Raw genomic sequence first — 26,756 nt, forward strand, 5'->3', positions numbered from 1 at the left:
GGTCAGGGACAGCATGGGAGAACAAACCTAGTCATCCACTGTGTGGTGTGTTTTCTTGACAAGACACGTTGGGTCTGCCACTCATGAAACTGTTTCTGTCGCTTTACTGAGGGCGGATGGGCCCTGGGTTAGAGTCTTACTTATGTCTGTTCCTCATAACAGTGTTGCAGGTGAGGGTTTGAGAACTGGAGCATGCTTGCTGGCCAGCGAGTGAACGGGAGCCAGAAGGCCACTGCTGGTTGGTGTATCCACAGCCAGCTCTTGGCCATGCAGCATGCTGCTACCTGTGTGCAGTAAACTCAAAGTACAGTTGAGCGGGAGGGACCCTGGCCTCCACACTCACAGTGTGGGTGAGGGAGATGGAGATAAACCATGAGCCCTTACCCAGGAAGAGAGGCTTGACAGTATCAGGCCAGGAGTGAGAAGCACCTCATGGACTGAGTTCCTGGAGATGCCATCAGGGTAATAATAGCGCAGGGCCAAGGGTCACGGCACAGTGTGCTGAGCACTTGACACTGGTCTCCTGTCAGAGCCTCCAAGAGCCCTCTGAGGAGAGCAGAGGCCAAGATGGGCAATCCCAGTGGGCAGATGAGGAACAGAGACTCAGGCAGGTAGAGAGCCAGGACCAAACTTTAGGGCTTGTTCTCTGTCTAGTACACCGTCCCTCCAGTCATATAGAAAGCAAGCTAGGGTAATTTTTGTTTCCATTTGATGATAAGAAGTGACTTGTCTCAAGCTGATGGCAGATGTGTCTTAAATCCAGCTTTTTTAATTATTTTTTTTAGGTGTAGATGGACACAACACAATGCCTTTATTTTTATGTGGTGTTGGGGATCAAACCCAGGGCCTCCCCTGTGCTAGGCGAGCGCTCTACTGCTGAGCCACAATCCCAGCCCCTTAAATCCAGCTTTTTACACTTCTTCTGACTCATTTCATTACCCTATACTGCCTCCATTCCATAAGTTTGCATCTCACACTCAAAAGAGAATAGAATGCAGAGTCTAAAGAAAAACAATAAATGGAGCAACTGTGTATCCAACACTGAGAGAATGAAATAGAACAGTGCTGGAATCTTTGCACCTATCTGAACTACACTTCCTCATTGCACTGTGACACCTGCCTAGTTAGGGAGGATCCCAAGGCCAGCAGGACCCTGGCACTATTACGTGAGTAAGGGTGTGGCATCACCCAGAAGGCCTGATATCAATATTTCTCAATCCTGGCCATGCATCAAGATCATCCAGGGAACTTGTTAGCTTCAGACATCTTCCCTTCACCTTGGGGAGCCAAGACCTAGGAATCGTAGTGCTCAGAAAGTGTCCTGTCTCATTGCTGGTCACAGTGTGGTCTCTGGACCTATCATCTTAGCCTAGTTAGCAGTGCAGAATCTGGGGCCTGCCCTCTGCCTCCTCTCAATAAGGGCCCCCTGAGATTCTGTGCACAGTAAGGATAAGAGAATTGCTTTCCCAGAGGATCCTAACATCTGTGGTTCTAGAAGCTTACGTGGGTCAAGGGTAGAAAGAGAAGTGCAGGAAAGGATCTTCATTCCTGACCCCAGGTCCTGCTCTCTTTCCAGGAACTCACTTCACTAAGTCAGGGAGGTACTTGGGCTTTTCTGTGTTTTGTTTTGTGACTACAAATGCAACACATGTTCATTGTAGAAAATTGTGGGGGGGGAACATAAGCAGAAAATATCCCACCACTCAGATAAAACTTGTTAACATATAAAAACATTTTTTCTTCCAAGTTTTTTTCTAAGCTTATGTACATTGCCCCCTGAAACTGAGAAAGCATGCTGTACATATAGTTCCCGGCTGTTTTCATTGAACAGTGTCTCATAAGCATTTCCCAAACCTTAACATTTTTTCAAAAATAATTCGAATGCCTATAATACTCCATCATAGGAATGCATCTATAATGTGATCCACCAGTTCCTACTGTTGTATATTTAAGTTCTTCGCAGTTGTTTGCTATTTCAGTTAACACTGCAGTGGTCTTTCCTGCTAACAAATACTTGCCTATGGCAGGCACAGTGGCTGAGCGCCTGTAATCCTAGAGGCTTGGGAGGCTGAGGCAGGAGGATCATGAGTTCAAAGCCAGCCTCAGCAATTTAGCGAGGCCCTAAGCAACTCAGCAAGACCCTGTCTCTAAATATATAAGAAAAAAAAAAGCAGGAGCTGGGGATGTGGCTTAGTGGTTAAGCACCCCTGGATTTAATCCCTTGTACCAAAAAACAAACAAACAAACAAAAAATACTTGCCTATGAGTCTAATCATCTCCATGGGACCAGGATGGATAAGTGGAATTCCTGGCCTCAAGGTCAAGATGGAGCTCTTTTATGACCCTTTCTCCATCATTGTAATTTACTGTTTTTGAAACCATTCCCAAGTTGATGGATGAAAATTAACATGTTTTGTTGTGCATTTTTAAATTTCTTGGTCATTTTCAGTTTTCTTTTTCTTTTTCTTTTTCTTTTTGATACCTGGGAATGAACTCAGCTTGGAGGTGCTTAAGTACTGACCCACATCCTAGTCCCTTTTATATGTTATTTAGAAACAGGGTCTCCCTGATTGGGCCTTGATAAGTTGCTGAGGCTGGCTTTGAACTCGTGATTCTCCTGCCTCAGTATCCCAAGCTGCTAGGATTACAGGCATGCACCATCATGACCAGCGGTCATTTGCATTTGTTGTCTGGATTTTCCATACATGCCTGTAAAGGCAAGAGCTTTTAAATGGCTTTCATTTTACATCAAGATAAAAGTCTCTGCACATATTTAAATTTTGCTCTGGCCATATTTTACTAGTGCAATCCTCATCACAGTACTGAGGTAAGACCATAGGGAAGGAATGTCCTTGAGAGAAGTTAAATTAATAATGGTAATATCAGTGAGTGATTAGCGTACCAAATACTTATTATATGCCTTTACTGTGCACCAGGAGTTTTCAGACCTTACTCTTTCCCCTTCACAGCTGTCCTTCCACTTAGGGACTCTCTCCCCACTAAAGACAGGAACAAGCCTGACTCAGTGGCGCACACCTGTAATCCCAGGAGTCTGAGGCAGGAGGATCATGGATTTATTTATTTATTTATTTATAAATATTTATTTTTGAGTTTTAGGTGGACACAATATCTTTATTTTTATGTGGTGTTGAGGATCGAACCCAGGGACCCACGCATGCCAGGCAAGCGCGCTACCGCTTGAGCCACATCCCCAGCCCGAGGATCATGAATTTAAAACCAGCCTTATAACGAGGCCCTAAGAAACTCAGTGAGACCCTGTCTCTAAATAAAACATTTAAAAAGGGCTGGGGGATGTGGCTCAGTGATTGGGCGTCCCTGGGTTCAATCTCCAGTACAAAAAAAAAAAACAACACGAAAAATCAGGGACAATATAGGGCCACTGGGCTGGCAAGAGAAGGAGCTGAGATTCCAGCCAGCGATTGTGGTGTTAACTTTACTTGCTGTAGCGGATTCCCGAGGTCCGGTGAGGGGGCGGAGGAGCGCCCCCCTCTAGCGCGCCTCCCCTCTTGCTGCAGACGGGAAGCCCATCTCCACCGATGTCATCGTGCTGGGCCGCACCAACCTGCTCATCGCCAGCGCTCAGCCCCGGCACTCTGGTGTCTACGTCTGCCGAGCCAACAAGCCCCGCACTCGCGACTTCGCCACCGCCGCCGCGGAGCTCCGCGTGCTGGGTGAGGTGGGATCAAGGATGAGCTAGCAGTGTGGAGGAGGGGGACTGGAGTGGATCTGCCGGGCCTGAGGGGACACTAAGGAAGGGGAAGTAAGCAGGTGGACTTGTAGAGGGACGGAAGGATGCTCCTGGAGGATGAGAAAGGGTTAGGGAGGACGAGCTCATGGGAGGAGTCCTGGTGAGGAGGTAGATGGGGGTATGTTAAATAGTACCTGGAGGATGGAGTGGTGGGTGGAGTTGAGTGAGGGACAGGAGAAGGGGTCTCGGGCGTGGCTTGGGTGGATGCGTGGGGCGGGGGAGTACTGGAAGAGGTAGCAGAGCAGTCTGGGCACCAGGCTTGCTCCGGCTTGGGATAACTGCAGAGAGGGCAAGAACTGTTAGGTGTGGGAGACGTTGGCAGGTAGAGGAGAAGGAGGTGGGTAAGTGAGGGCGTGGGGTTAGAGCCGGCAGGAGCGGAGAGTTTTAGTGGAGGCTCTAGAGTCCTGGGGACCATTCGGGAGAGGCCTGTGCGAGGTACCTGGGGCAGGCGGGATAGACCTGCGCTGGACTAGTTAGGGAGGGGTGAGTCTGGGACAGGTTAGAATGACTGGAGAAGGGAGTGGGGGCGGCACGGTAGGGGTAACGGGGGAAGGAATAGAGCCCCTAGTGGCAGGAGACCGTGGTCAGCTTTGTCCCTCCCGCCCCCAGCTGCACCTGCTATCTCGCAGGCGCCAGAGGCGCTGTCGCGGACACGGGCGAGCACCGCGCGCTTCGTGTGCCGCGCGACTGGGGAGCCCAAACCAGCGCTGCGCTGGCTGCACGACGGGGCGCCGCTGAGGCCCAATGGGCGCGTCAAGGTCCAGGGTGGCGGTGGCAGCTTGGTCATCACGCAGATCGGCCTGCAGGATGCTGGCTACTACCAGTGCGTGGCGGAGAACAGCGCGGGAACTGCGTGCGCCGCCGCGCCGCTGGCGGTGGTGGTGCGCGAGGGACTGCCCAGCGCCCCCACTCGGGTTACCGCCACACCGCTGAGCAGCTCCGCTGTACTAGTGGCCTGGGAGCGGCCCGAGCTGCACAGTGAACAGATCATTGGTTTCTCCCTCCACTACCAGAAGGCACGGGGTACGTCTACCCAAGTCTCCAGGGGCCCCAGCAGAAGCCTACGCCCTGCATATTAGGGAGCGAGCACAAGTTGGATGACTGAAGGGTTTTCTGGTGGGTGCCTCTGGGGATGGGGTTGGAGCCCACAGAAGAGATCCACTTATCTGTTGGGGATCTTCAGCCAGGTGCTAGAGGGACGTTCAATGTATGTGGGTCACTTCTCCTCTGCCACTTTTGATATAAGAGAAAGGAGAGGATGCTTCTCCTTTAGGGAAAATTTCTGGTAATTCCTGGAGCCACCTCCTACCCCAGTTAACTAACTGCAACAGGAATTATTTCAGTTAGACACCAGAAAGAACCTCACAGCCAGGGGAGAAACTAATACAATGAGAAGACTAGAAGCCAAGGGAGTTTATACTTTCCAGCTCAGAGTATCTGGGATGATTTCGCTATAAATAGACTATTAGAGATGGAGATGCTACGGAATATCTCTAGACACACTCCCGATGGCCAGGGCCTAGGGTGGCCCTCTGATAGTCCCATTGTCCCTTGTGTTACCACCCAGGCATGGACAATGTGGAATACCAGTTTGCAGTGAACAATGACACCACAGAGCTACAGGTTCGGGACTTGGAACCCAACACAGATTATGAGTTCTACGTGGTGGCCTACTCCCAGCTGGGGGCCAGCCGCACCTCCACCCCAGCACTGGTGCACACCTTGGATGACGGTAGGGCCTCCGAACCTGTAGCTGGCAGCCTGGGGTCCAGAGAGCTCCCTGGGGTCGAGGGGGTGGCTCCCCTTCTCTTTACTAGGGTTGCACCAAGGCACTTTTGCCTGCCTGTGTCATCTTTTGTGCCCTATAAGGGAGTATGCAGGGTCTCTAAATTGGGGAAACTGAAGCCCAGCAAATGAGAGTGACTTGCCCAAGGTCAGTAGTACAGCTGGGACTTGAGCCCAGGACTTGGGATTCCCCATATCATACAGTCCTTCTCCCTGACACCCATGTACTATCCAGCTAGGGGAAGGGCCAGGGGCATTGAGCCACTGAATGGGAACATTGTGCCCCACACCATTATCTAGCTTCAGGGTGGGAAGAATGTCCCTTTATCCTCTAGCTTAGGGCTCCCCTGAGAGGCTCCCTTTCCTCCCTCAGATCCTGGTCCTGGGCCTACTTCTGACTTGCTGTGTGACCTGGGCAAGTCTCTGGCCGCTCCTGAGTCTCACCTCCCACGACGGTGGAGCAGAGCTCATGCTGATGTTCTTCTGTCTCAGTCCCCAGTGCAGCGCCCCAGCTTGCCCTGTCCAGCCCCAACCCCTCGGACATCAGGGTGGCGTGGCTGCCCCTGCCCCCCAACCTGAGCAATGGGCAGGTGGTGAAGTACAAGATAGAGTACGGTTTGGGAAAGGAAGGTGAGTGGCAGGCAGGGGCAGGGTGGTTGGGAGTTACTCAACAGTCTGAGCTGCTGGAGAGTTGAACAGAGGGGGAGCCTGAGGGGTGGTGGAGTGGGGAAAGCCAACCCTGGGAAAGAGCAGCGTGTAATCCCAGCTCGGGAGGCTGAGGCAGGAGGATCGCGAGTTCAAAGCCAGCATCAGCAAAAGCGAGGCCCTAAGCAACTCAGTGAATGAGACTGTCTCTAAATAAAATACAAAATAGGGCTGGGGGTGTGGCTCAGTGGTCGAGTGCCTCTGAGTTCAATACCCAGTACCCCCTCCCCCCAAAATAGAGCAGCCTGGGCTGGGGGTGGGGTCAGCAGGGATGAGAAGGGCAGGCAAAGAGGCTGCTCAAGGCCAAGGGAGGCCTGGGGTCTAGTCCTACCTCCTCTGCAGCTGCAGTGTGTAGTCCATTTGGGTCTCTGTTTCCTCATCTATGAAAGGAGACACAGGTAATCCTTGGAATCCTTCTGGCTCAAAAAACAGATTAGAGATGAGGAGGTGGAAGGTGTGCTCTTGGGGCTTGGAAAAATGGATACAGAGGGCTGTGTTAGGGCAGATGGAGTCATATAGGGAAGGGGCTCGGAAGGGGTAGAGATAGGAGAAGGAAAGTAACTGGAAGTCCAGGCTAAGGGCGAGGAGGGAGGAGAAGGTAATTCTCAGGGCTCTAGAAGCCAGGTGGTAGTTGATGGCCTTCCTGGCCAGCCTTGAGTCTGCATTCTGGTGTGTGTTGAGGGGTCATTGATAGCCCACAGGTAAGGGGAGAGCATGCCTGGTTCTCTGCATGCTTGCTGGACTACATCAGCCAGAGCTGAGGCCCAGGAGTGGGCCCTGGAGCCTGGAGTCTGACCAGGTTCGGAGGGCCTCAGGCCCCAGCAGGCACGGAGGAACCAGGATCTGAAGTGGAAGAGTCAGTGTAGGGAGCTTAGAGGTCATGGTCCCCAGGTAATAGCCAGCAGCCCATCTTTCTTGTCCCAGCAGATCAGATTTTCTCCACCGAGGTGCCAGGGAACGAGACTCAGCTTATGCTAAACTCCCTTCAGCCAAACAAGCTGTACCGTGTGAGGGTGTCGGCGGGCACTGGGGCTGGCTACGGGGCCCCCTCACCATGGATGCAGCACAGGACACCCAGCGTGCACAACCAGAGCCATGGTATGGGGCTGGAGGGAACAGAACAGTGAGTGTGGCAGTGTGGGTGTGACAGTGTGAGTATATGTGTGCCCTTGGACCCCAAGACCTCACCACCCCATCCATCAGAGGCCTTCTATAGCTCCCCCTGCTTCACAGGTAAGGGAAGCCAGGGTGAAGGGCTGGGCCCTAGTGTCCTTTCTGTCCATCCTTTGACCTTGGACAAACCATTCACAACTCTTAAGCTTCATTTACTGATGAGACATGGCACATGGATTAATAATTAACGTATCATAAATGACTTGCTTAGAACCTCAGGAGAACCCGTTAGGTGGCAGCTGCTTTGGTGATTATGATTGTTGTTTTCCTGGAGAGGCCCAGTAATAGAGTGATTAAGTGCAGACAAAACCTGGCACACATACTATCTGACACTGGGCAAGTTACTTAACTTCTCAGAGCATCGGTTTTCCTATTTGTAAAATGGAGATCATAGTGTTTGCTGAGCTGGGGATGAAGCTCAGTAGTAGAGTGCTTTTGCCTAGTGTGCACAAGGTCCTAGCTTCAATCCCCAGTACTTTAAAAACAAAGGGTTTTTTTGTTTGTTTGTTTTATAAGATTATAAGAATAAAGTTAAAATACACATGCAAAGTGCTTTAAACAGTGTCTGACCCATAGTAAGCCCCCACTTTGGGTTCCAAGTGGGACTCCCCACTCTGATGGCTCGCTTTCTCCTTCCTGGTTTCTCTAGCCCCTTGCCCGAATTTGCTCCTTCAGGAAACTTACAGAGCCTCCTCTGTGCCAGACAAAGGTGCCCCTCGACGCCCCTTGGCAAATGCTCAGCAGGCCCCTGCACTCCGAGCTCTGCCTGAGTCCAGGTGCCGGCTGAGTGGAGCCATGCTGGGGAGACACTGCGAGGCTCCCTGGAACCCCATCTCCCTGCCTCTTCCCTGGCCCCTCCCCCCACCACCCCGGTTTCTTTCTCTGCATTCCTCATTCTCCCTCCTTTTCCCCATCCTGCTCTTCTGTCCCCAGTCCCTTTTGCCCCTGCAGAGTTGAAGGTCCGGGCAAGGATGGAGTCTCTGGTCGTGTCATGGCAGCCACCCCCTCACCCCACCCAGATCTCTGGCTATAAACTGTACTGGCGGGAAGTGGGGGCCGAGGAGGAAGCTGGTGGTGACCGCCCCCCAGGGAGCCGCGGAGACCAGGCTTGGGACGTGGGGCCTGTCAGGCTCAAGAAGAAAGTGAAGCAGTATGAGCTTACCCAACTAGGTGAGGAGCCTGGGGACGGGGACGGGAGGCGGGGACAGGACTGCATCAGGGACCAGACACAGGGCGGAAGAGGGGACAGTGGCTGCAGAGTCCTTCTAGCCAATGAGTGACCCTGTGACCTTCCCCAGTCCCTGGCCGGCTGTACGAGGTGAAGCTTGTGGCGTTCAACAAATACGAGGATGGCTACGCAGCAGTGTGGAAGGGCAAGACGGAGAAGGCACCCACGCCAGGTGAGGGTGCTGGGGAGGAGGGGCGGTGGCAGGGGAGGGGCCTGCGGGCCGCTTGCTGCCCTCTCCCCTGGGCCAGTCTGACCAGCAGGACAGGCAGGGTGGTAGCCTCAGCTCACTCTGAAGCCCATCTTCCTAGGTAGCGGTCCTCTTCCTGGCCAGGCTAAAGAGAGCCCCAGCCCCTGCTCGTTCGCTGTATTTCAGGCCTGTTGCCTCTTTTTCTTTTTCTTTTCATTTTTTTTTGGGGGGTATTTTTTGGGATTGAATTCTGGGCACTCGACCACTGAGCCACATCCCCAGCCCTATTTTGTATCTTATTTAGAGACAGTGTCTCACTGAGTTACCTAAGACCTTGTTAAGTTGCTGAGGCTGGCTTTGAATGCATGATCCTCCCGCCTAAACCTCCCAAGCTGCTGGGATTACAGGTGTGCACCACCACATCCGGCAGGCTCAGTGATTCCTGAGCCCACGTTTGGCCTTAAAAAAACTTTTCAAATACATCCACCCACATCACACCATCTATCTGATCATCTTTCCACTCTGGACAGGGAGAGTGTCCCTGTGTGCTCTACAGGGAAACCAAGGCTCAGAGAGGTAGGCTTGTCCCAGGTCACACACAGCTGAGACCAGACAGATTCCTGGCTCCTAGGTGGGTCTTTCTGCTGTGTTGCACTGCTCTGTAGCCCTTGGTTGCCGGTCATGGTACTTCCTCACCCCTGACTTCCAGGCTGATTTTCAGCCATGTGGTAGAGCAGGAAAAGTGCTCAAGAGAAGCCAAGAAACCTGGGTTCTAATTCCAGTTTGTTCATTTATTCATTCAGCAATTTTTTTACTGAGTATCTACTACGTGCCAGCTCTGTTCTGGGAATTTAGTGATGATCAACACAAATAAGGTACCTGCTGTCATGGAGTTTATTCTATTTTATGTTTATATAATAAACACTTATCATCAAATAGTACATACTGTGTGCCAGACACTTTCCTATCTGCTTTATAAATATTAATGAACTGAGTCCTCATAACAACCCCATGAGGTAGGTACTATCATCAGATGCACTTACAGAATAGGGAATGGAGGCACAGAGAGATTAAGTAACTTCTCTAAAGTCACATAGCTAGTAAGTGGCAGAGCTGGAATTTGAACCAAGGCAGCCTAGCTCTAGAATCTGCGCTCTTCTTAAGCCACAGTATGCTGTCTCTCTATGTATACATTGCATTCTTATGTCCTATATCTGCTATGTGTGTGCCCTTGACAAAAATCACTTAGATTGTTGGGAGTCTCAGTTTTGTTACCTGTAGGATCAAAAGAAAGGGCCCAAGGGCAAGCCTCAGGGACTGTGACTACTATACAGTGGGGGGAGTGTCCTCTCTCCCTTCCCCACACTCTAATCTTCCCCTTCTAGACCTACCCATCCAGAGGGGGCCGCCCTTGCCCCCCGCCCACGTCCATGCAGAATCAAACAGCTCCACATCTATCTGGCTCCGGTGGAAAAAGCCAGACTTCACCACAGTCAAGATTGTCAACTACACGGTGCGCTTCAGCCCCTGGGGGCTGAGGAACGCCTCCCTGGTCACCTATTATACCAGGTGGGGAGGAGGGACTGATGCTGGGGAAAGTGGGGGGCCGGGGGACACGGGACCCTGGGGTTCAGAGACGGCTCACCTGTTTCCACTATGGCGCGCTGAAGGTCTGCGGGGCCCACTGCCTTGCCTGTGGACCAGAAGGTGACGGGTGAGAAAGGAGAGGCTGTTTGACCATCTCCTCAGGACAGAGCATTGGTCTCCACCTTTGGAGAATGGCCACAGAATCAACTTGCTTCTCCAGCCTCCAGGGGCTCCTGTCTGCAGGGAGAAAGCCCTGCAACTGTCCTCAGAAACCCACCCTCAGAGAGATGGGAGGCAGCTTGAGGAGCTGTTCCTTTGACAAACACTGCATTAAAAGCCCCTGATGTCTGGGGCTGGGGTTGTGGCTCAGTGGTAGAGTGCTTGCTTGCCTGGCATGTGTGAGGCCCTGGGTTCCGTTCTCAGCACCACATATAAATAAATAAAATTAAAGGTCCATCAACAACTGAAATATATATATATATATTTAAAAAAAATTTTTTTTTGATGTGTATAATTGCCACTAAGGCAGAATTAAGCCAAGATGGAGAAACGGTTCCTGGGGTGGGGAAATTAACTGGATTAATTCAGGAAGGCTCTCTGGAGAGGGGGGGTCTGGCTTGGAGATTAGAAGTGGAGGGACATCCATCCCCACCTCTCTGTAGGTCCTCTGGGGTGTGTTTGTGGCCCTAGGCCAGGCCAGCTCCCTTTCCAGAGCAAGGCCTAGGGCTGGGGGCTGGGCCTTGGGGGCAGGCAGGGGCGAGGCCTGCTGGCAATGCCCAGAGCACTAGCCAGCTCCTGCCCCACAGCTCTGGAGAAGACATCCTCATTGGCGGGCTGAAGCCTTTTACCAAGTACGAGTTTGCGGTGCAGTCTCATGGAGTGGATGTGGACGGGCCTTTTGGCTCTGTGGTGGAGCGCTCCACCCTGCCTGACCGTGAGTGGTCTCAGCCCCTCGCCACCAGCCCACCTCCTGCCTCTCTCCTTCTTGCTCCCGTGGCCCTCTTTTCTGAAGCATCTCTCAGAATCTCAAGGTCTGGGCAGAGCTGAGTGGAGGAGAGCTTCAGAGAGGGGAGGAGCTGAGGAGCACTGCCCCTGCCATTCTCAGGGACTCCCCAACTAGAGGCCAGAGCTCATCCTGGCTGTGTGGCTTGCTCCATGAGGGAGGAGGGGGGCGGACTGTCATCCCCTGACTCCCTTGTCCGCAGAGCTGGGCTTCCAGTGGCCCTGCTCTCATCCCTCCCCTGCACTCCAGGGCCCTCGACGCCGCCATCTGACCTGCGCCTGAGCCCTCTGACGCCATCCACTGTTCGGCTGCACTGGTGTCCCCCCACGGAACCCAATGGTGAGATCGTGGAATATCTGATCCTATACAGCAACAACCACAGCCAGCCCGAGCACCAGTGGACACTGCTCACCACCGAGGGTGAGGGCCCCTGCCCAGCCCACCCCCACTCCAGCAGCCGGGCTCTCGAGGAGAGCAGCACCGAAGCCATTCTGGGGCTTCTGGGATTAACAGGGAGCCTCTGCTGCCCAGTGAAAGGCCGACTTCTCAGCCCTGCACCCCACCCCACCCACCCATCACCCTGCTCTCCCACTTCCCCCACCCCAGGAAACATCTTCAGTGCTGAGGTGCATGGCCTGGAGAGCGACACCAGGTACTTCTTCAAGATGGGGGCACGCACAGAGGTGGGCCCTGGGCCCTTCTCCCGCCTGCAGGATGTAATCACTCTCCAGGAGAAGTTCTCAGGTAGGAGGGTCTGGAGGAAGGAGGACTACCTACCCTGGGGCAGCCAGGTCCCCAGCAGCTCCTGGAGTAGACTTCCAAGCCCCTGCCTCTGGGTACAACTACTCAACTCTCAGTTTGGACAGCTGCCCTCCTGGTTGGTTGGGAGCAGGTTGAACTGGAAGGGAGAAAGTGGTAAGGTGGTGACTTGGTTGAGAGGCCAGCTTCCTAGCAGACTGGTGTGGCTTAGAGACCATTTCTTTGAGAGATTGCTTTTGATTGGTGGATTGGCTTGGCCAGGTGATGAGCTTTTTGGCTGGAGGTGGGTGGGACTGGCTAAGTGACTTTCAGGGCTCAGTGTAAAATGATAATCCAGGGCTCTTCATTTTAAAAAATTACAAATTTAAGCTGAGCGTTGTGGTGCACGCCTGTAATCCCAGCGGCTCAGGAGGCTGAGGCAAGGGGATCACGAGTTTAAAGTCAGCCTCAGGAAAAAGCAAGGTGCTAAACAACTCAGTGAGACCCTGTCTCTAAATAAAATACAAAATAGGGCTGGGGTTGTGGCTCAGTGATCAAGTGCCCCCCCAGTACCCCCCGCAAAAAATTATTAATTTTAAGATGATGACCACAGAGCGTTAAGCCACGTGGGCCCGAGGCAACTGCACACCATGAAGCAAGACCTAGTGGGCAGGCAGGCGGTTCACTGAATTGAAAGGCCAGTTTGATGTGAACAGACCACAGCCTGTGGATGTGTGGGGTGGGACCATCAGGCGGGTGGTGGTGGGCCGTGTGAGGGTGTAGGGCCCTCCTGTCTTTGCATGAGAAGATCGCAAGCTGCTGAAAGCTGAAGCCAGTGGTCTCCTGTGGAAGTTCGAGTCATCCTGATTTGTGAGCCACTGCCTTTCTCCTGTATTTGACTATCTCTGTTCTGTTTTTGTCCCGCCAGACTCCTTGGATGTGCACTCAGTCACAGGCATCATTGTGGGTGTCTGCCTGGGCCTCCTCTGCCTCCTAGCCTGCATGTGTGCTGGCCTGCGACGCAGCCCCCACAGGTGGGCAAGGACACCTATCTGACCAAAGACAGATTTCCAGAAAGGGCTGCAGAATGGGCAAACAGGGAAAGTCACCAGGATCCCCATTAAAGTTAGGACTTGGGGAGCTGGAGGCCAAGCTTGGGGGTAGAACACTTGCCTAGCATGTAGGTGTGAGGCCATGTTTGAACCCAAGCATTGCAAAAATTAAATTAAATTAGATAGGACTCTAGGATGAAGGGACATGGGAGTGGTGGGAGATGTTCTTATAAGAATGGGGGTGGGCTTAGGGAGTCTCCCAGTCAGCAAGGACAGACCAAATCACCTTGCTCCTGCTTCCAGCATCTTGGAAATAAAGGCCCCAGACTTCCATATTTCTGGAGCTGGGGTAGAAGGAACCCTGTCGGGCTGTTTGGATAATAGTTGTTCCCTACTCTTTGTGTAGATTGGAAAACAAGGCCCAAAGGTAGGCAGGAACCTGACCTGAGAAATAGCAGGGCTGGATGCCAGTCCCAGCCCACTCTCCACTCTGACCACTGGGCCTTGTTTCCCATCTTGCCTTCCAGGGAAGCCCTCCCAGGCCTGTCCTCCACGGCCACAGCTGGGAACCCAGCGCTGTACTCTAGAGCCCGGCTGGGCCCACCTAGTCTCCCTGCTGCCCATGAGCTGGAGTCCCTTGTGCACCCCCGGCCCCAGGACTGGTCCCCACCACCCTCAGACATGGAAGAGAAGGCTGAAGTGCACAGCCTTATGGGTGGCAGCATTTCGGACTGCCGGGGTCACTCCAAGAGAAAGGTAGACTGAAGTCTAGTTTACATCAGAGACCCCCGCTCCTGCTCATTCCCAAATAGGACACCAGAGGGAGCCAAAGCACAACGTGTGACTGCAAGGGTCACCAGCCCCCACACCACACATACCCAATTGCAAAAGAGGCACATTCTCCCCTCTCCATCAATGATTGGCAGAACCAGGAAGCAGGTGGGTCTCCATTCCCGCAGAATATGCTGGCCTGCTTCTCATCAAGGGGAAAGTCATTGTTTGCAGGTGACTGGAGCTGGCCAGAACACCCAGATCCCTCTTCGTCCCCAGAGCTGGGAGCCTTCTTAAGACTGAGGAGGGAGAAGAAGCTGGTCAGCTTGTCTGTGGCCAAGTGGGACCAAGATAAGGGCAGGCCCCTGAAAGATAGAGCTCCCCCACACTGGCAGTGGTCACTCATCTCAGCCAGCTGACCCAGTCCTTCCCTCACCTCCCTGCCAGGCTGGTATTAGGCTGTCTACAGAGGGGCTGCATCTGCAAACTCTCCCACTCACACACGGCCTTCCTGTGCTTCACCCCGTCCTTGGGAAGGGGCTTTAGCAGGGAACCTGTGGTCAGGGAGATAGAAGGGGGCCAGGACTCTGGGCTCTGCTTCTCCATGGTCCCATCTACTTCCCTCCTTCGTGCTTCCCTCTCCCAGCCAATCCCCATCACGCTCCTGAGTGTCCTCTTCTTTCTCCTGTGCAGATCTCCTGGGCTCAGCCAGGTGGGCCAAGCTGGGCAGGTTCCTGGGCCAGCTGCGAGCTGCCCCAGGTGGGCCCCAGGCCTGCTCTGACCCAGGCCCTGTTGCCCCCTGCTGGAACTGGACAGACGCTGTTGCTGCAGGCTCTGGTGTATGATGCTATAAAGGTCAGTATCCTGGGAATAAGGGTTAGAAAAGGATCTGGATATTATCATCATCTTGGTGGGACACTTCCTGTTTCCTTTTCCACTTCTCATATGATGCATACCCTGATGTAGAGTCAGTCTCTCTCTGTTCCACATATGTGGTTCTTGTTTCTGATCATTCTCAGTGATGGTCCCTGGTCTTTGTGTTCTGTGCTCTAACCAGGGTAATGGGAGGAAGAAGCCACCCCCAGCCTGCGGAAACCAGGTGGAGGCCGAGGTCATTGTCCACTCTGACTTCAGTGCATCCAAAGGGAGCCCTGACCTCCATCTCCAAGACATAGAGCCTCAGGACTCTCTGCCTGCAGAGGCTTCTGGCCTCTCCTCTGGTGTTGTGGATCTCAGGCCCCAGGCAGACTGGCTAGACAGGGAGCTGGAAGGCTGTGAGCAGATAGCCACTGGACCAGACAGACTTACCTGCTTGCCAGAGGCAGCCAGTGCCTCCTGCCCCTATCCGGATCTCCAGCCCAGTGAGGCTCCGGAGGAGGCTTGTGGGAACAGCTGCCAGCCCAAAGCCCCCTGCTCTCCAGGAGCCAGCCCAGGCCTGCCCAGGGTCCCTGTCTCCTCCTCTGCTTAGCTCCCCTAAGCAGAAGGTGCAGTCTAAGCAGGCTAATATGGCTCATGGTACATGACATGCATGGCCATGCCTATACACATGTGTACCTGCAGATATCATCAAGCCCTTTGGAGCCTCCTAGGATGCTTTGGCTGGGGGGAGAGGAAGAATTGGATCATTCACTCCCCCCACACTCTTTGTGACACACATGTGATAAATATGTGAGAGACATGTGAGACACAGCTACGTGTGATGTGCACATGTGTGAAGCCACATGTGTGTGTACTGGTTGGTGAACTGGGAAACCCTGGCTACCATAATGGTGGTTAGGGCCTAATCGATTCTCCAGGTCAGAACAGTATCCCAGAGTGGTTAGTCCCCATCCCTGTGGGCTCCCACCTCTGTCACCCAGCCTTTTATTACACACTCTGCGAGTGTCTCCAATGCCCTGTCTGACAAAGACGGCCCCAGCCCACTCTCCTGTCTGGCTGGGCTGAGTGCAGTAGGCTCTGAATGCCTGACATTTTAGCCACACCGCCTTCACCTCCCATAACCCCATGACCCAAATTTAGAGGGTGACACGGGCTCCACTCAGAGCAACTCTGTGTCTGATTTTATAATTTGGGAAGTGCCTGGCTTTGGAAATCTATATTCTTTTCCCCACTCCCTTTCTCCCTCTTCCCTGCTCTAGTGATCTATCTCTAGATAGTTTGCTCTCTGGGTTCCAGTTCCAGTGTCCTCTTCCCAGTGAGGTCTCCCTTTCCTCTCTCGTTTCCCTTTCTCTCTGTCTCTCTTATCCCTCATGTCTCTCCAGACTGTGCCATCCAGTTCTGCCTGGCTTCAACCTCTGCACCCTTCCCTAACAACATGGCTACCTCATGTCTGCTTCAGGCCACAGCATGACTCCTATGTCAGCCACATTCCCCTGAACACACACCCCTCCCTCCACCTCTTCCCCCACTTCCTCTGCTCGGTCCTCCTCCACCGGCCCCCTCCCCAGGTAGACCACCCGCCCCCAGGGCAGGTTTGGAGAAGACCTAGCTTCCACTTCCTCTTTCTCCTTGGACCTGGGATGGGAGGGTTCTCCATAGAGCTGATGAATCCAAGTCACAAGGGAAGTTTTGAGGCAGAAGGGAACTATGACCCAGAGGCTTGGAATATAGGGATTTCCTCCCTTCCATTCAGGATGGAGGTGGATTGTTACCTTTCTTCCCTCCTGAAGCTGAAAGGGGAGAGGGGAGCTGGAGTAAGGGGGGCAGCCCAGCAGCTTGCACCCCACCCCAGCACATTGAATGGGACTGGATCTAGGTAGGGGGACTGGAGTCTCTTCCTCCAGGAGGCTGGAAGGGAGGTCTTTCATAGGAAAAGTGGGTTTGGCTTATTTTACTATTTTTTTCTTTTTTGAATCCTGAAGTAATTTTCTATTGACCCGTTGCACAGGGACAAGCTTGACTTCTGTTTCCTGTGCAGTGAAAACCCTGTCATTTATTTGATTTTTCACCTCAGCCCTCTCAGGAGCATAGAATGTGGGGTCTCTTGCTCCCTAACTGCGTCTTTTTAACTGATCTGCACATCAAGAGTTAACTCTGACTTCTGGGCCAAATTAGAAATAAGCAGTCTATCTTTCTTTTCTTTTCTTTCCATCTTTTTTTTTTTTAACGTTGAAATGTCTCTCAGTGGAGCTGCAGCCTCCTCAGCCCCTGAATGCATCTGTGTTTATTACACTCGGGTGTCACTCACGGTTGACATCCTCACCTACATTTCCTCCTCCTCCCCTCCTTCAGCCAGCCTATGATAACACTAAAGATTATTAATGTCGGTTTTGTATCTCGTTAAAGACAGAATTGTCACTTATACTCTTTCTGTAGCATTCAGCTTTGCCGTAGCCGACGCCACTGTGTATGTTTCATCGTTGCTGTGAAGGTCAAAAGCCTCATTTTATTTTCCTGGTTTGATTTTTTTTTTTTTTAAGAAAAAAACTGCTCTGAATTAAATGGCTGTTTTAACAGTAGGCTCTTAGCATTACACCACATAGTCATTTTTCATGTTCTTGTTTAACAGGCACTGAGGTTCTGGTTTAAATTAAATAGCTGCAAATGAGACAATTTATAACCCATTAGGTTAGGTGGAAAATTGTTTCTCAAAAGCAAATAAGTAATAAATCTGGTATCTGCCTATAACTCACAGTTGATAAGAAAGTGGCCATTACTCACTAGCATTATATATGATTTGGGCTCTGGGTAATTTGGAAGTGTTAGGTTTGTGTCTTTGTAGCAGTATTTTTATTAGAAAAGAGTCTATTGGCCTTTTATAGGGTATTAATCCCTTTGTCACCTACCATTGATGCCTTAAGTTTTTTGAGTCTCATTTAAAAATCTTCCTTTTCTTGATGCATGACAAGTGTAATCGGTACTTGCTCATTTATTTGTCTATATTTAGTTTATGATGTATTATTTAATTATTTTTCCAGCATTTTTTTTCCTTATGAATATGATATTCTTTAGTGTTAAGCTAAGGCATTGATCATGTATCTACCCCCATAATGAATTAATAAACTATTTTCCAGACATATGTTATTCTTTATGGAACTAATGTTTCGAATTCTCTCAGCTTTTCTACCCTGGGGAGTTCATTTCCTACAAGGATAGGAAATGGTGGTTTTTTTTAAGGGTAGAGAAAATGTTCACAAGAAAGAACTAACCCATCTCCTCCCCTCAACAGGCACTTAAGAAAAAATTTAAGTTTAGGAAAAGGGGCTGGGGGTGTAACTCTTTGGTAGAGCACTTGCCTATCATAAGCATTCAAAAGGCCCAGTGTTAAACACCCCTCCCCACACAAAGAAACCATGAGGGAAGATGTGTTCTTTGATGGCATGCAAACTCTCTGGGGACCTCTCTGCATCTGGGCACACACTTTCCTGAACTTTCTTAGGTAGAAGGAAAGAGCTGTGGGTTCCACAACCATTCTTTATAGCTGGTCATCAAAATTACTGATGCCTGCACATTCACACACATGGGCACTATGTCTGTGAGCTCAGATTCACAGATGCATAGTCACCTACACAAACACGCTGGTGTCCATTAACTCAAGTGCATACACAGTCTGACATCCAGAACTTCACACTCACACCCCACGCACATCTCAGGATCACAGCTGGCAGCTGCTCCAGGCTCTATAAAGAGCCAGGAATGGATTTTTCTATTGGAAGAAACCAAGAGCCAGAGACTGTCCTGACCAGGACCACCCCCAAAGTGGCGGGTGGGCCAGACCCAGAGTTAATTGACAGATCATACAGAGAGATACTGCACATTTTGCATGCAGTAGAATAGCCATTATTTGCATATCACTCTCAGACCAAGCGTTGTGATAAAGAAGAATTAAACACTTGTCAAGATGAATTTAAAATGACAACAATTCAGGACACCAATTTGACCTCTCAGAGCCCAGGACATGTCAAGAAGGGGTTGTTGAGGATTCAAGCCCTGCAGGGGAGTAGTTCCAGGACTTTAGGCCTGGGAGGTCCCTCTTTCCCTACCTTTCCTATGGCCAGTAGAGGCCTCACTTGCCAATTCTCACAATGAAATCCATTTGGGGCTATGACACACTGGGTCCCTGACCTTGAATTTCTCCATCGCCTCCCACTGCTCACATGCCTTACGTCTTGTTTCTCAGGCTCATCTTCCAGTTTCTACTGGAGAGTGAGGAGTCCCTGTGCTGTACAAACCCTCTCATTAGCAGACTTGTCCATGTAAAAGCAGTCTGATTTCTGCAGGCATTTACCACCAAAAATGACTTTATATAACACTCCTAGTTCCAAGGGTCCAGAGTTAATATCAAAAGACAGACTTAAGGCTTGCACAATGATGCACACCTGTAATCTCAGCTACTCACGATGCCAAGGCAGGAGGATTGCAAGTTTGAAGCCACTCTGAACAAGTTAATGGGACTGTATCTCAAAATAAAATAAAAGGGGCTGGGTTTGTGGCTCAGTGGTAGAGCACTTGCCTAGCAAGTATGAGGCACTGGGTTGAATTCCCAGCACTGCCAATCCAATGGCAGAGGAGCAAATAACCGAGTGAAGCCAGAGCTCCAGGGCTAGCAAGAATACATTTGCCCTAAGAGACATGCTTGCCTTCTGTAATATTCTCATAGGCACCTTTGTTATCGTCTTATGTTTTCTGACACGAAACATCAGAATCTGTGTGGCACAGAGATGTTATTGACAACTTTAATTTTCAGTGTGCTTTCCCAGTTACTAAATCATTTGTCCAGGCCTGTGCCATTTAAAGGTCTCCTGGGTCGTGTAGGAGAGATATGATTATCTTCACCTTTCAGACAAGCTCAGTGAGTGATTTCCTGGGCCAGGCAGCAGGCAAAAGTGGGGTGGATCCTGTTGGGTCTGTTCTTCTCAGGCAATCTACCCAAGATTGAGGAGTTGCCTTAACTCCTAGTCTAGGAAAGCCAGTCTTGCGGCAGAACGACCTATGCTTTGAGTTTGAGAGGAAAGACCAGGTGCCCACGGAATTCTCAGTCTCTGACAACTTTGAGTAGCTTCTAGGGAATTAGCCCTAAAATAAAGTCTTGGATACATTGGAGGAGGGCGCAGCAGAAAGAGTGGGTCAGAGTAAATCCCTCAGCTTTGCGTGTTTCTTCTCAGCCCTGACGTGTTCCGCTGGGTCTATACTTCTCCAGACGCTCAAGTCCGGGACTGGCGGGCCGCGAGGGGACACAGGGCTACAGCCCGAGACGGCGCCGGCCGCTCCAGCCACAGTTCAAAGCGCAGGGGGCGCGTCCGCCGCGCAGCCGGGAATGTCCGGCCGCTTAAAGCGCTCGCCGGCTCTTTTGTTCCCCAGACCCGGCCTCCGGGGAGAGGGGGCTGGGGGAGGGGACCCGGAGGGGAGAGAAGGGGGGCGGCGGGCAGAGGAGGAGGGCGGGGCGGGCGCGGGCGGTGCGAGTGCGGAGCGCGCACCCCGGGCGAGGCTGACAGATCGCCGGAGTGGGTGCAAGATGGCGCAAGCGGAGCTCCCTCTGCGCCCCCCGCGTTCCTAGGCAGGCATGCGGCCCCAGCCCCCCGCCGCCCGGGCTCGGCCCCGGCCAGAGCCCCGGCCCCGGCCCCGGCGCCGGCCCCGCGGGACGCTGTGAGCCGCGAGAGGCCCGGGAGCTGCGCGTCGCCGAGCCCAGCGGACCGAGAGCCCCATGGCTGCGCCGCGCACCGCGTCCCCGCGCCGCCCGCCTGCGCCGCGCTGGCCCCGGCTCCTGCTATCGCTGCTGCTGCCGCTACTGCTGCCCGCGCCAAGCGAGGGTGAGCGAGGGCGCCCTCAGCCCCAGCGGCTGTGGACAGAGCCCAGGGCTGGACCGGAGGGGAGTAAGCGGGCGCGAGGGGCGGACCCCGGGAGTGCGGCGCGGACCTGCGGGCAGACCTGGCTCAGAAGGGACCGAGCGGGACAGAGTGGAGAGGGACCGAGAGAGAAACCGAGGCGGGGCTGCCTAAGACTGAAGCGGGGTGCTGAGAACGGAGCCCCAGGAGAGATTCCCGGGCTCGGTCCGCTACCGCTCCGGGACGCAGGACAGGACCCAGATCTCGGACCGAGTGGACGGAGGGTGGCGAAACAGGAGCTAGGGGAGGGGAGCGGGCTGGCGTTGGGGATACAGAAACCAGCCAGGGGAGACTGCATGGCTGAGTCCCAGCCGAGGGAGGCGAACTGGGATGCTTGTAGCCTAGCCGTGGACCCTGAGTCGCCCGAGGCGACCGACAGAGGCAGGAGACAGTAGACCGCGGGGCGGAGGCCGGATCCCAGTCCACTGCGCGGGACTGAGAGGGCACATCCCGGATTTGGAGTTGAGACTGGGGCCGGGAGTGCTCAGGACAGATGGAGGAAGAGGAGGAGGAAGATTCTGGGCGGGCGGCGTGTGGGGAGAGAGCGAGCCGGGAGAGAGCCCAGGAGAGAAGGAGGAAAGGAGAACCTTCTGAGAGCCAGAGCCAGCCACCGGATGCCCACGTGCCGCGCCCTTCCCCAGAGAGTGTACTCGTAGAGAGACCCTGTCCCTGGGCTCGCGGCGCTGTCCGGCTTTGCTGCCCTGAGCTCCATCACCAGCACCCTGTTCCCTTGGTGACTGTAAGGGGCCCATCAAATAGGAGAGGGATGCCAATCTAGTCCCTTCCTCTCCCACTCCAAATTCTCAGCAGACACACATTTGGGCTATTTTCTCTCTTCTTCCCTTCTAACAAGCAGAATATTGCGTTCACATCAGGGAGAAACTTTAGTCTCCCGGTTGGCTATACCCGGGTTGAATTAGGGACTCAGGCAGCTAAAACTCTGAATATGGGGAGGATGGTGAGGGTTTGGAGTATGATCCTCAAGTGCCTTAAAACCTCACATATCCCTGGGGGTCTGGGCGATGCCCAGCATTCCGGCACTCCTCCTTTCTCCTCACCCACTTCCCGGTATCCCCTAGCAGGGGAGGGCCCTGGTCTGTTGGGCTGGGCCAGTTTCAGGATCACTATTTCCCTGGAAATGTGAGCAGGAATTTGTGGCTGCCCATTCAGACCAGGTGGGTTCATTCCTCCTGGAGTGAAGTTGTAACAGGTCTGGTAAGTTGGCTGCTGGAGAACTTGGTGACTTGGCATCGTGCCTGAGATGCTTGTTCCTCCTGTCGGGCTTCTGATTTCCAGATCAGCCTCTTCTTTTCCCTCCTCCTTTCTCAGCTCATTTCTTTTCTTCTGCAATAGTAAAAGGCTCTAGGTCCCTGTCCTGCTAAGTGTTGGGAATCTTAGTTGGTGCTTACGACTTCTCATCTCTCCGTATAACAAAGGCCACTCACTGGTCCAACACCCAGAGCAGGGAGGGAAGGGGTCTACAGGCCACAGCCTAGCCTGTACCCTGTGTAATGGGCCCCCACCCCCTGCTCCCTATGCCAGGCATTGAACCAGGCCTCTGATGATTTTGCCAGCAAAAAGAAGCATGATTTATTACTATCTCATTACATTTCTTTAGAACTTTTGAATATCCATAGTGCACTGAGTTTGTAAATCATGTCAAACAACCCTATGACACAAGCTACATTGTTGTTCCCTAATTTAAACAGATGAGAAGTGAGAAGCCAAGACAAGTTGATCCTTTCACCTAAGATCACCTCCTGATGTCTGTGAGACTTCAGTGCTTATCCAGGGTGACCCCAGAAGGGCAGCAGCTGTGTTGGAATCAGTCTTGAATCACAGATTTGTAGCTACTAACTGTGAAACCCTGGGCAAGTCCCTTAACATATTTGGGCTTTAGTTTCTTTTTTGGTGAAAGAGGAAATGGTACAAATAATATTCATCTTTCTGAGGTGGTCTGTGATTAAGAAAATACTGCTTGGGATGGTACTTTGCAATGCATAAGGTTCTGTATATAACAGGGATTTCTATTAACATGACTGAAACATGGGAATAGGATGCTAGGCCCAGGGAACTGGAAATCCCAGTGTGTGGATTTTACACTAAGGTCTCCTTTTCCTCTCATCTCCCCTTCCCTGATGCAGGTCTTGGCCACTCTGCAGAACTGGCATTTGCTGTGGAGCCCAGTGATGATGTTGCTGTCCCAGGGCAGCCTGTAGTGCTGGGCTGCAAAGTGGAGGGGACCCCTCCAGTGCGAATAACCTGGAGGAAGAATGGGGTGGAGCTTGCTGAGAGTACCCACTCTACCTTGCTGGCCAATGGGTCCTTGCTGATCCATCACTTCAGGCTGGAGCGGGGAGGCAGCCCTTCAGATGAGGGTGACTATGAGTGTGTCGCTCAGAACCGCTTTGGACTGGTGGTCAGCCGGAAGGCTCGAATCCAGGCTGCAAGTAAGTGCACACCCCGTTTCCTTTTGTGTAAGTCAGATTGGTAATCCAGGGTCACCTGGGGGCAGGAAGGAAGTGCCATCTCTTGCAATGTTCTGGAGAACTAATTTCCCAGCATGGGTCAGTTAAGAGGTGCATGGCATGAATTGGGGTGATAAATTGTATCATGTGCTCCTTTAAGGGATTGGAATGTTGAATGCACAAGAATGTAGCCAAACACTCCGGGTGTGGGGGTGAGGATTCTTGGGCTTTAGTCTTGGACCAGCTTGTCTTAGCTGCGTATGTCTGTGGTACCTTCAAGCATCTTGATCCATTGAATATGTTTCTTATGTAAATAATGCCTTATTTGTGAGTGATGTAAGAAATTTTTGTGCTACATGCATTTTTTTGTGTGTGTGTGTGTTTGTGTCTGGTGCTGGGGATTGAACCCATGGCCTTGTGCATGTGAGGCAAGCACTCTACCAACTGAGCTATATCTCCAGCCCCCTACATGCATTTTTTTAAACATTTATTTTTTAGTTATAAGTGGACACAATACCTTTATTTATTTATTTATTTATTTTTGTGGTGCTGAGGATCGAACCCAGTGCCTCATGCATGCTAGGTGAGCACTCTTCCTTTGAGCCACAACCCCAGCCCTGGCTGCATATATTTTTTAAATTACGTGCTGACTTTAGAACTTTTTGGGTAGTATAAGACCTCTCTATACAAGCAGTGGAGTGCTGAAGCTTGTCACCAAACTTATTTTAAAAGTATATGGTAGGTTGGGGATACAGCTCAATGGCAGAGCATTTGCCTAACAAGCCTGAGGCCCTGGGTTCAATTCCCAATACCATAAGAAAAATAAATCAATAAAAAAATATGTGGTAGGGGCTGGAATTGTGGCTCAGTGATAGAGTGTTCGCCTAGCACATATGAAACACTGGGTTTGATCCTCAGCACACATAAAAATAAATAAATAAAGTAAAGGTACTGTGTCCATCTACAACTAAAAAATATATTTTAAAAAAATATGTGACTGGGGGCAGTGGAGCACACCGGTAATCACAGTGGCTTGGGAGGCTAAGGCAGTAGGATCCCAAGTTCAAAGCCAGCCTCAGCAATGGCACGGTGCTAAGCAATTCAGTGAGACCCTGTCTCTAAATAAAATACAAAAATAGGGCCGGGATGTGACTCAGTGGTTGAGTGTCCCTGAGTTCAATCCCCAGTACCAAATTTTATATATATATATATATATATATATATATATATATATATATATATATATATATATATATGCCGCAGTCTGGCTGGGCACAAATCACGAGCCACTGAAGCAGGAACAAACTTTATTTTTGAACTGCAGGAAAACACTTCACACAGCTCCCGGGGAATCCTCCCGATATATATATATATAAAATTTATATTTAAGGCTTATCTCATTGATAGCATCCATCTTTATGCTAATGAGCTTTTTTGGATGGGAGAGAAAAGGCCAGACAAGGTATTTCAGCTCTAGAACTGTGCTTTGCTGGCCCTGATGGATCATCTATTGTTGTGGTGATAAAAATAATAGTTGTACTTTAGCTGCTCTGTCCTGAAAATTCTGCTATTATTATTGTTGTGTTTGATCCATGCTGTGCTATGCACATTCAGAGTGTGTTGTGTAAACCAAAATTAGTGATGCATCTTGGGGAGGCAGCAAGCTGAGGACACCCATGGGGGGTCATGGTTGAGAAGCACTGCTCTTGACACAGGGCAAAAGTTTTGGCAAGTAAAAAACGTTCTCCATTTCATACATCTATACTTTGGGGAGGTGGTTGTCCCTTGGAGAGGCTGTTTTGGCATTCATTGGTAATAATCTGTAGCTATGGCTTAGTGAGTACTTGCTGCATGCCAGGCACCCTGGTGGATTAACTCACTGAGTCATCACCAGGACCCTGGAAGATAGGCCATCATCATTTCCCTTTCACAGATGAGAAAACTAAACCTTAGCAGGGGTTCAGTGACATTCTTCTAAGCAGAAGAGCCAGGACTGCGCTCTAGGCGGCCTGAACAATATGCCTCCATTTACCTCCTATGGCACTCTGCCTTTTCTCTGGCCCAGCGCCCGACAAGTTTTCTTCCCGGCTCTGAGGGCATTTGCACAGTTGCTCTGAACGGTTGGTGAGTGATGAATTGTTCAAGGCAGGAGCCCTCTCGCTGGGCTTAAGATGCCCCTTTGTTCTAAGGAAGGCTGATCCAGGCCCCCATATGGAGCTCCCTGGGAGGCAGCCCTGGACTTTGAGACAGAATCACTTCTGGCTCAGCCACCCCTCATCCAAGCTTCCTGGCAGTACAGGGGGAGGGTGGCTGGAGCCTGGGAGCAGATGGCTGGGTGTGTGGAAGATATAGTGGACAGAGGGTGGGAACTCAGGGAAGACTGAGGGTGGAAGAAATGAGACTCCTCAGGGAGATGCTGTCCACATCCTCCCAGGCCTGTGTTGGTGCTGAGGGACAGAGGCCCTGTGGAATCTCTGCATCACCAGCCTGGGGTCCTGGGAAATAAATCCCCAGGGGGTTTGAGGGAGGGGAGAAAAGGCAGGGGAAAGGGGAGAAACTCTATTTTTTTTTTTTTTTGGTACTGGGGATTGATCCCGGGCCTTGCACCTGCTAGGCAAGCGCTCTACCACTGAGCTATAGCCTCAGCCTGCAAATATGTTTCCCTATAAATGGTAATACCTTCAAGATGTTTGGTTTCCTTTAACCCTAACAGTATAAGGAATTAAGATGTGAGTGGGGTCAGCCTGGATAATCCTTGGGGGTCCTGGAGACAGCTGAAGGGTTTGCCCCTAAGCACTGGCAGTCTGACATGGCCTCTCCCTGACAAGGGTATGGCCCCATGGGGAAATGCTTGGACGCCAAGCAATTGGGCGGCTGGATCCCTTTTCTTACTTCATGGGCTGGTGTTCCTAGAAAGCTTCAAAGCTGATTAGTCGCCTGGGTTTCCTCCTTGGTGATCACCTCCTGCCCATTTGCCCGCTGGCACTACAGATGTTGTGTGACATGGGAGGGTGGCTTTCTGAAAAGGTGTTAGGAGCCTCCTCAGCCCCTTGCTTTTCCTGCCTGCTCCATGGGGCTGATGGGAAGGAGCATGCTCAGTACCACTCACAGACAAGCTGTCCTCCCAGGCACAGTGAGGCACGTGGGCATCCAGTTCTATGTGCAGGTCAGCTGGGACATCTGGGCCCTGAGCCAGAGGACCATGACTGGGAATGGACCACTTTCCACTCCATGAGCTCAAATGCTGTCCTTGAAAGATGGCCTGACCAGGGTGGTCTACACTGCAGACTAATTCCTTGGGAATTCAATTTCAAGTTCTTCCCTTTTCCGATACAATGGCCCAGGCTCCTGAAACTATTCGTGTCCCCAGGACTCGTGGGCTCTCTGCGTTGCAGTTCCATGTGCTAATAGTTTGAGGATTGAAAACTGAGACTTGTTAACAGTGAGACCTGGACAAGTTCATGTT

General features: G+C 51.7%; 2 protein-coding genes across 3 annotated transcripts in view; both read left to right on the plus strand.

Annotated features, from left to right (window-relative positions):
* Positions 1-18,016, plus strand: part of Igdcc4 (immunoglobulin superfamily DCC subclass member 4) — a 37,364-nt gene extending 19,348 nt beyond the window's left edge. Inside the window, exons 6-20 of one of the 2 annotated variants that reach the window (XM_046426471.1) lie at positions 3,537-3,692; positions 4,379-4,792; positions 5,337-5,501; positions 6,047-6,184; positions 7,184-7,357; positions 8,366-8,602; positions 8,731-8,832; positions 10,233-10,416; positions 11,241-11,368; positions 11,687-11,857; positions 12,044-12,181; positions 13,104-13,209; positions 13,755-13,983; positions 14,692-14,853; positions 15,056-18,016. In XM_046426471.1, coding sequence (XP_046282427.1) covers positions 3,537-3,692; positions 4,379-4,792; positions 5,337-5,501; positions 6,047-6,184; positions 7,184-7,357; positions 8,366-8,602; positions 8,731-8,832; positions 10,233-10,416; positions 11,241-11,368; positions 11,687-11,857; positions 12,044-12,181; positions 13,104-13,209; positions 13,755-13,983; positions 14,692-14,853; positions 15,056-15,466 — 2,915 coding nt within the window. In that variant the 3' untranslated portion in view covers positions 15,467-18,016. The remainder of the gene's footprint in view (positions 1-3,536; positions 3,693-4,378; positions 4,793-5,336; positions 5,502-6,046; positions 6,185-7,183; positions 7,358-8,365; positions 8,603-8,730; positions 8,833-10,232; positions 10,417-11,240; positions 11,369-11,686; positions 11,858-12,043; positions 12,182-13,103; positions 13,210-13,754; positions 13,984-14,691; positions 14,854-15,055) is intronic. The other variant, XM_046426472.1, reaches the window with a different exon arrangement.
* A 2,625-nt stretch (positions 18,017-20,641) lies between these two features.
* Igdcc3 (immunoglobulin superfamily DCC subclass member 3) overlaps positions 20,642-26,756 on the plus strand; it is a 41,768-nt gene continuing 35,653 nt past the window's right edge. The window contains exons 1-2 of the mRNA XM_046426543.1: positions 20,642-20,747; positions 22,967-23,272. Of these exons, the coding sequence (XP_046282499.1) occupies positions 20,642-20,747; positions 22,967-23,272 (412 nt within the window). The remainder of the gene's footprint in view (positions 20,748-22,966; positions 23,273-26,756) is intronic.

Source organism: Marmota monax, unplaced genomic scaffold, assembly GCF_021218885.2.
Source record: "Marmota monax isolate L192 unplaced genomic scaffold, Marmota_monax_Labrador192_F-V1.1 WCK01_AAM20220418_F8-fsc00078, whole genome shotgun sequence".
In the NCBI taxonomy this organism is placed as follows: domain Eukaryota; kingdom Metazoa; phylum Chordata; class Mammalia; order Rodentia; family Sciuridae; genus Marmota; species Marmota monax.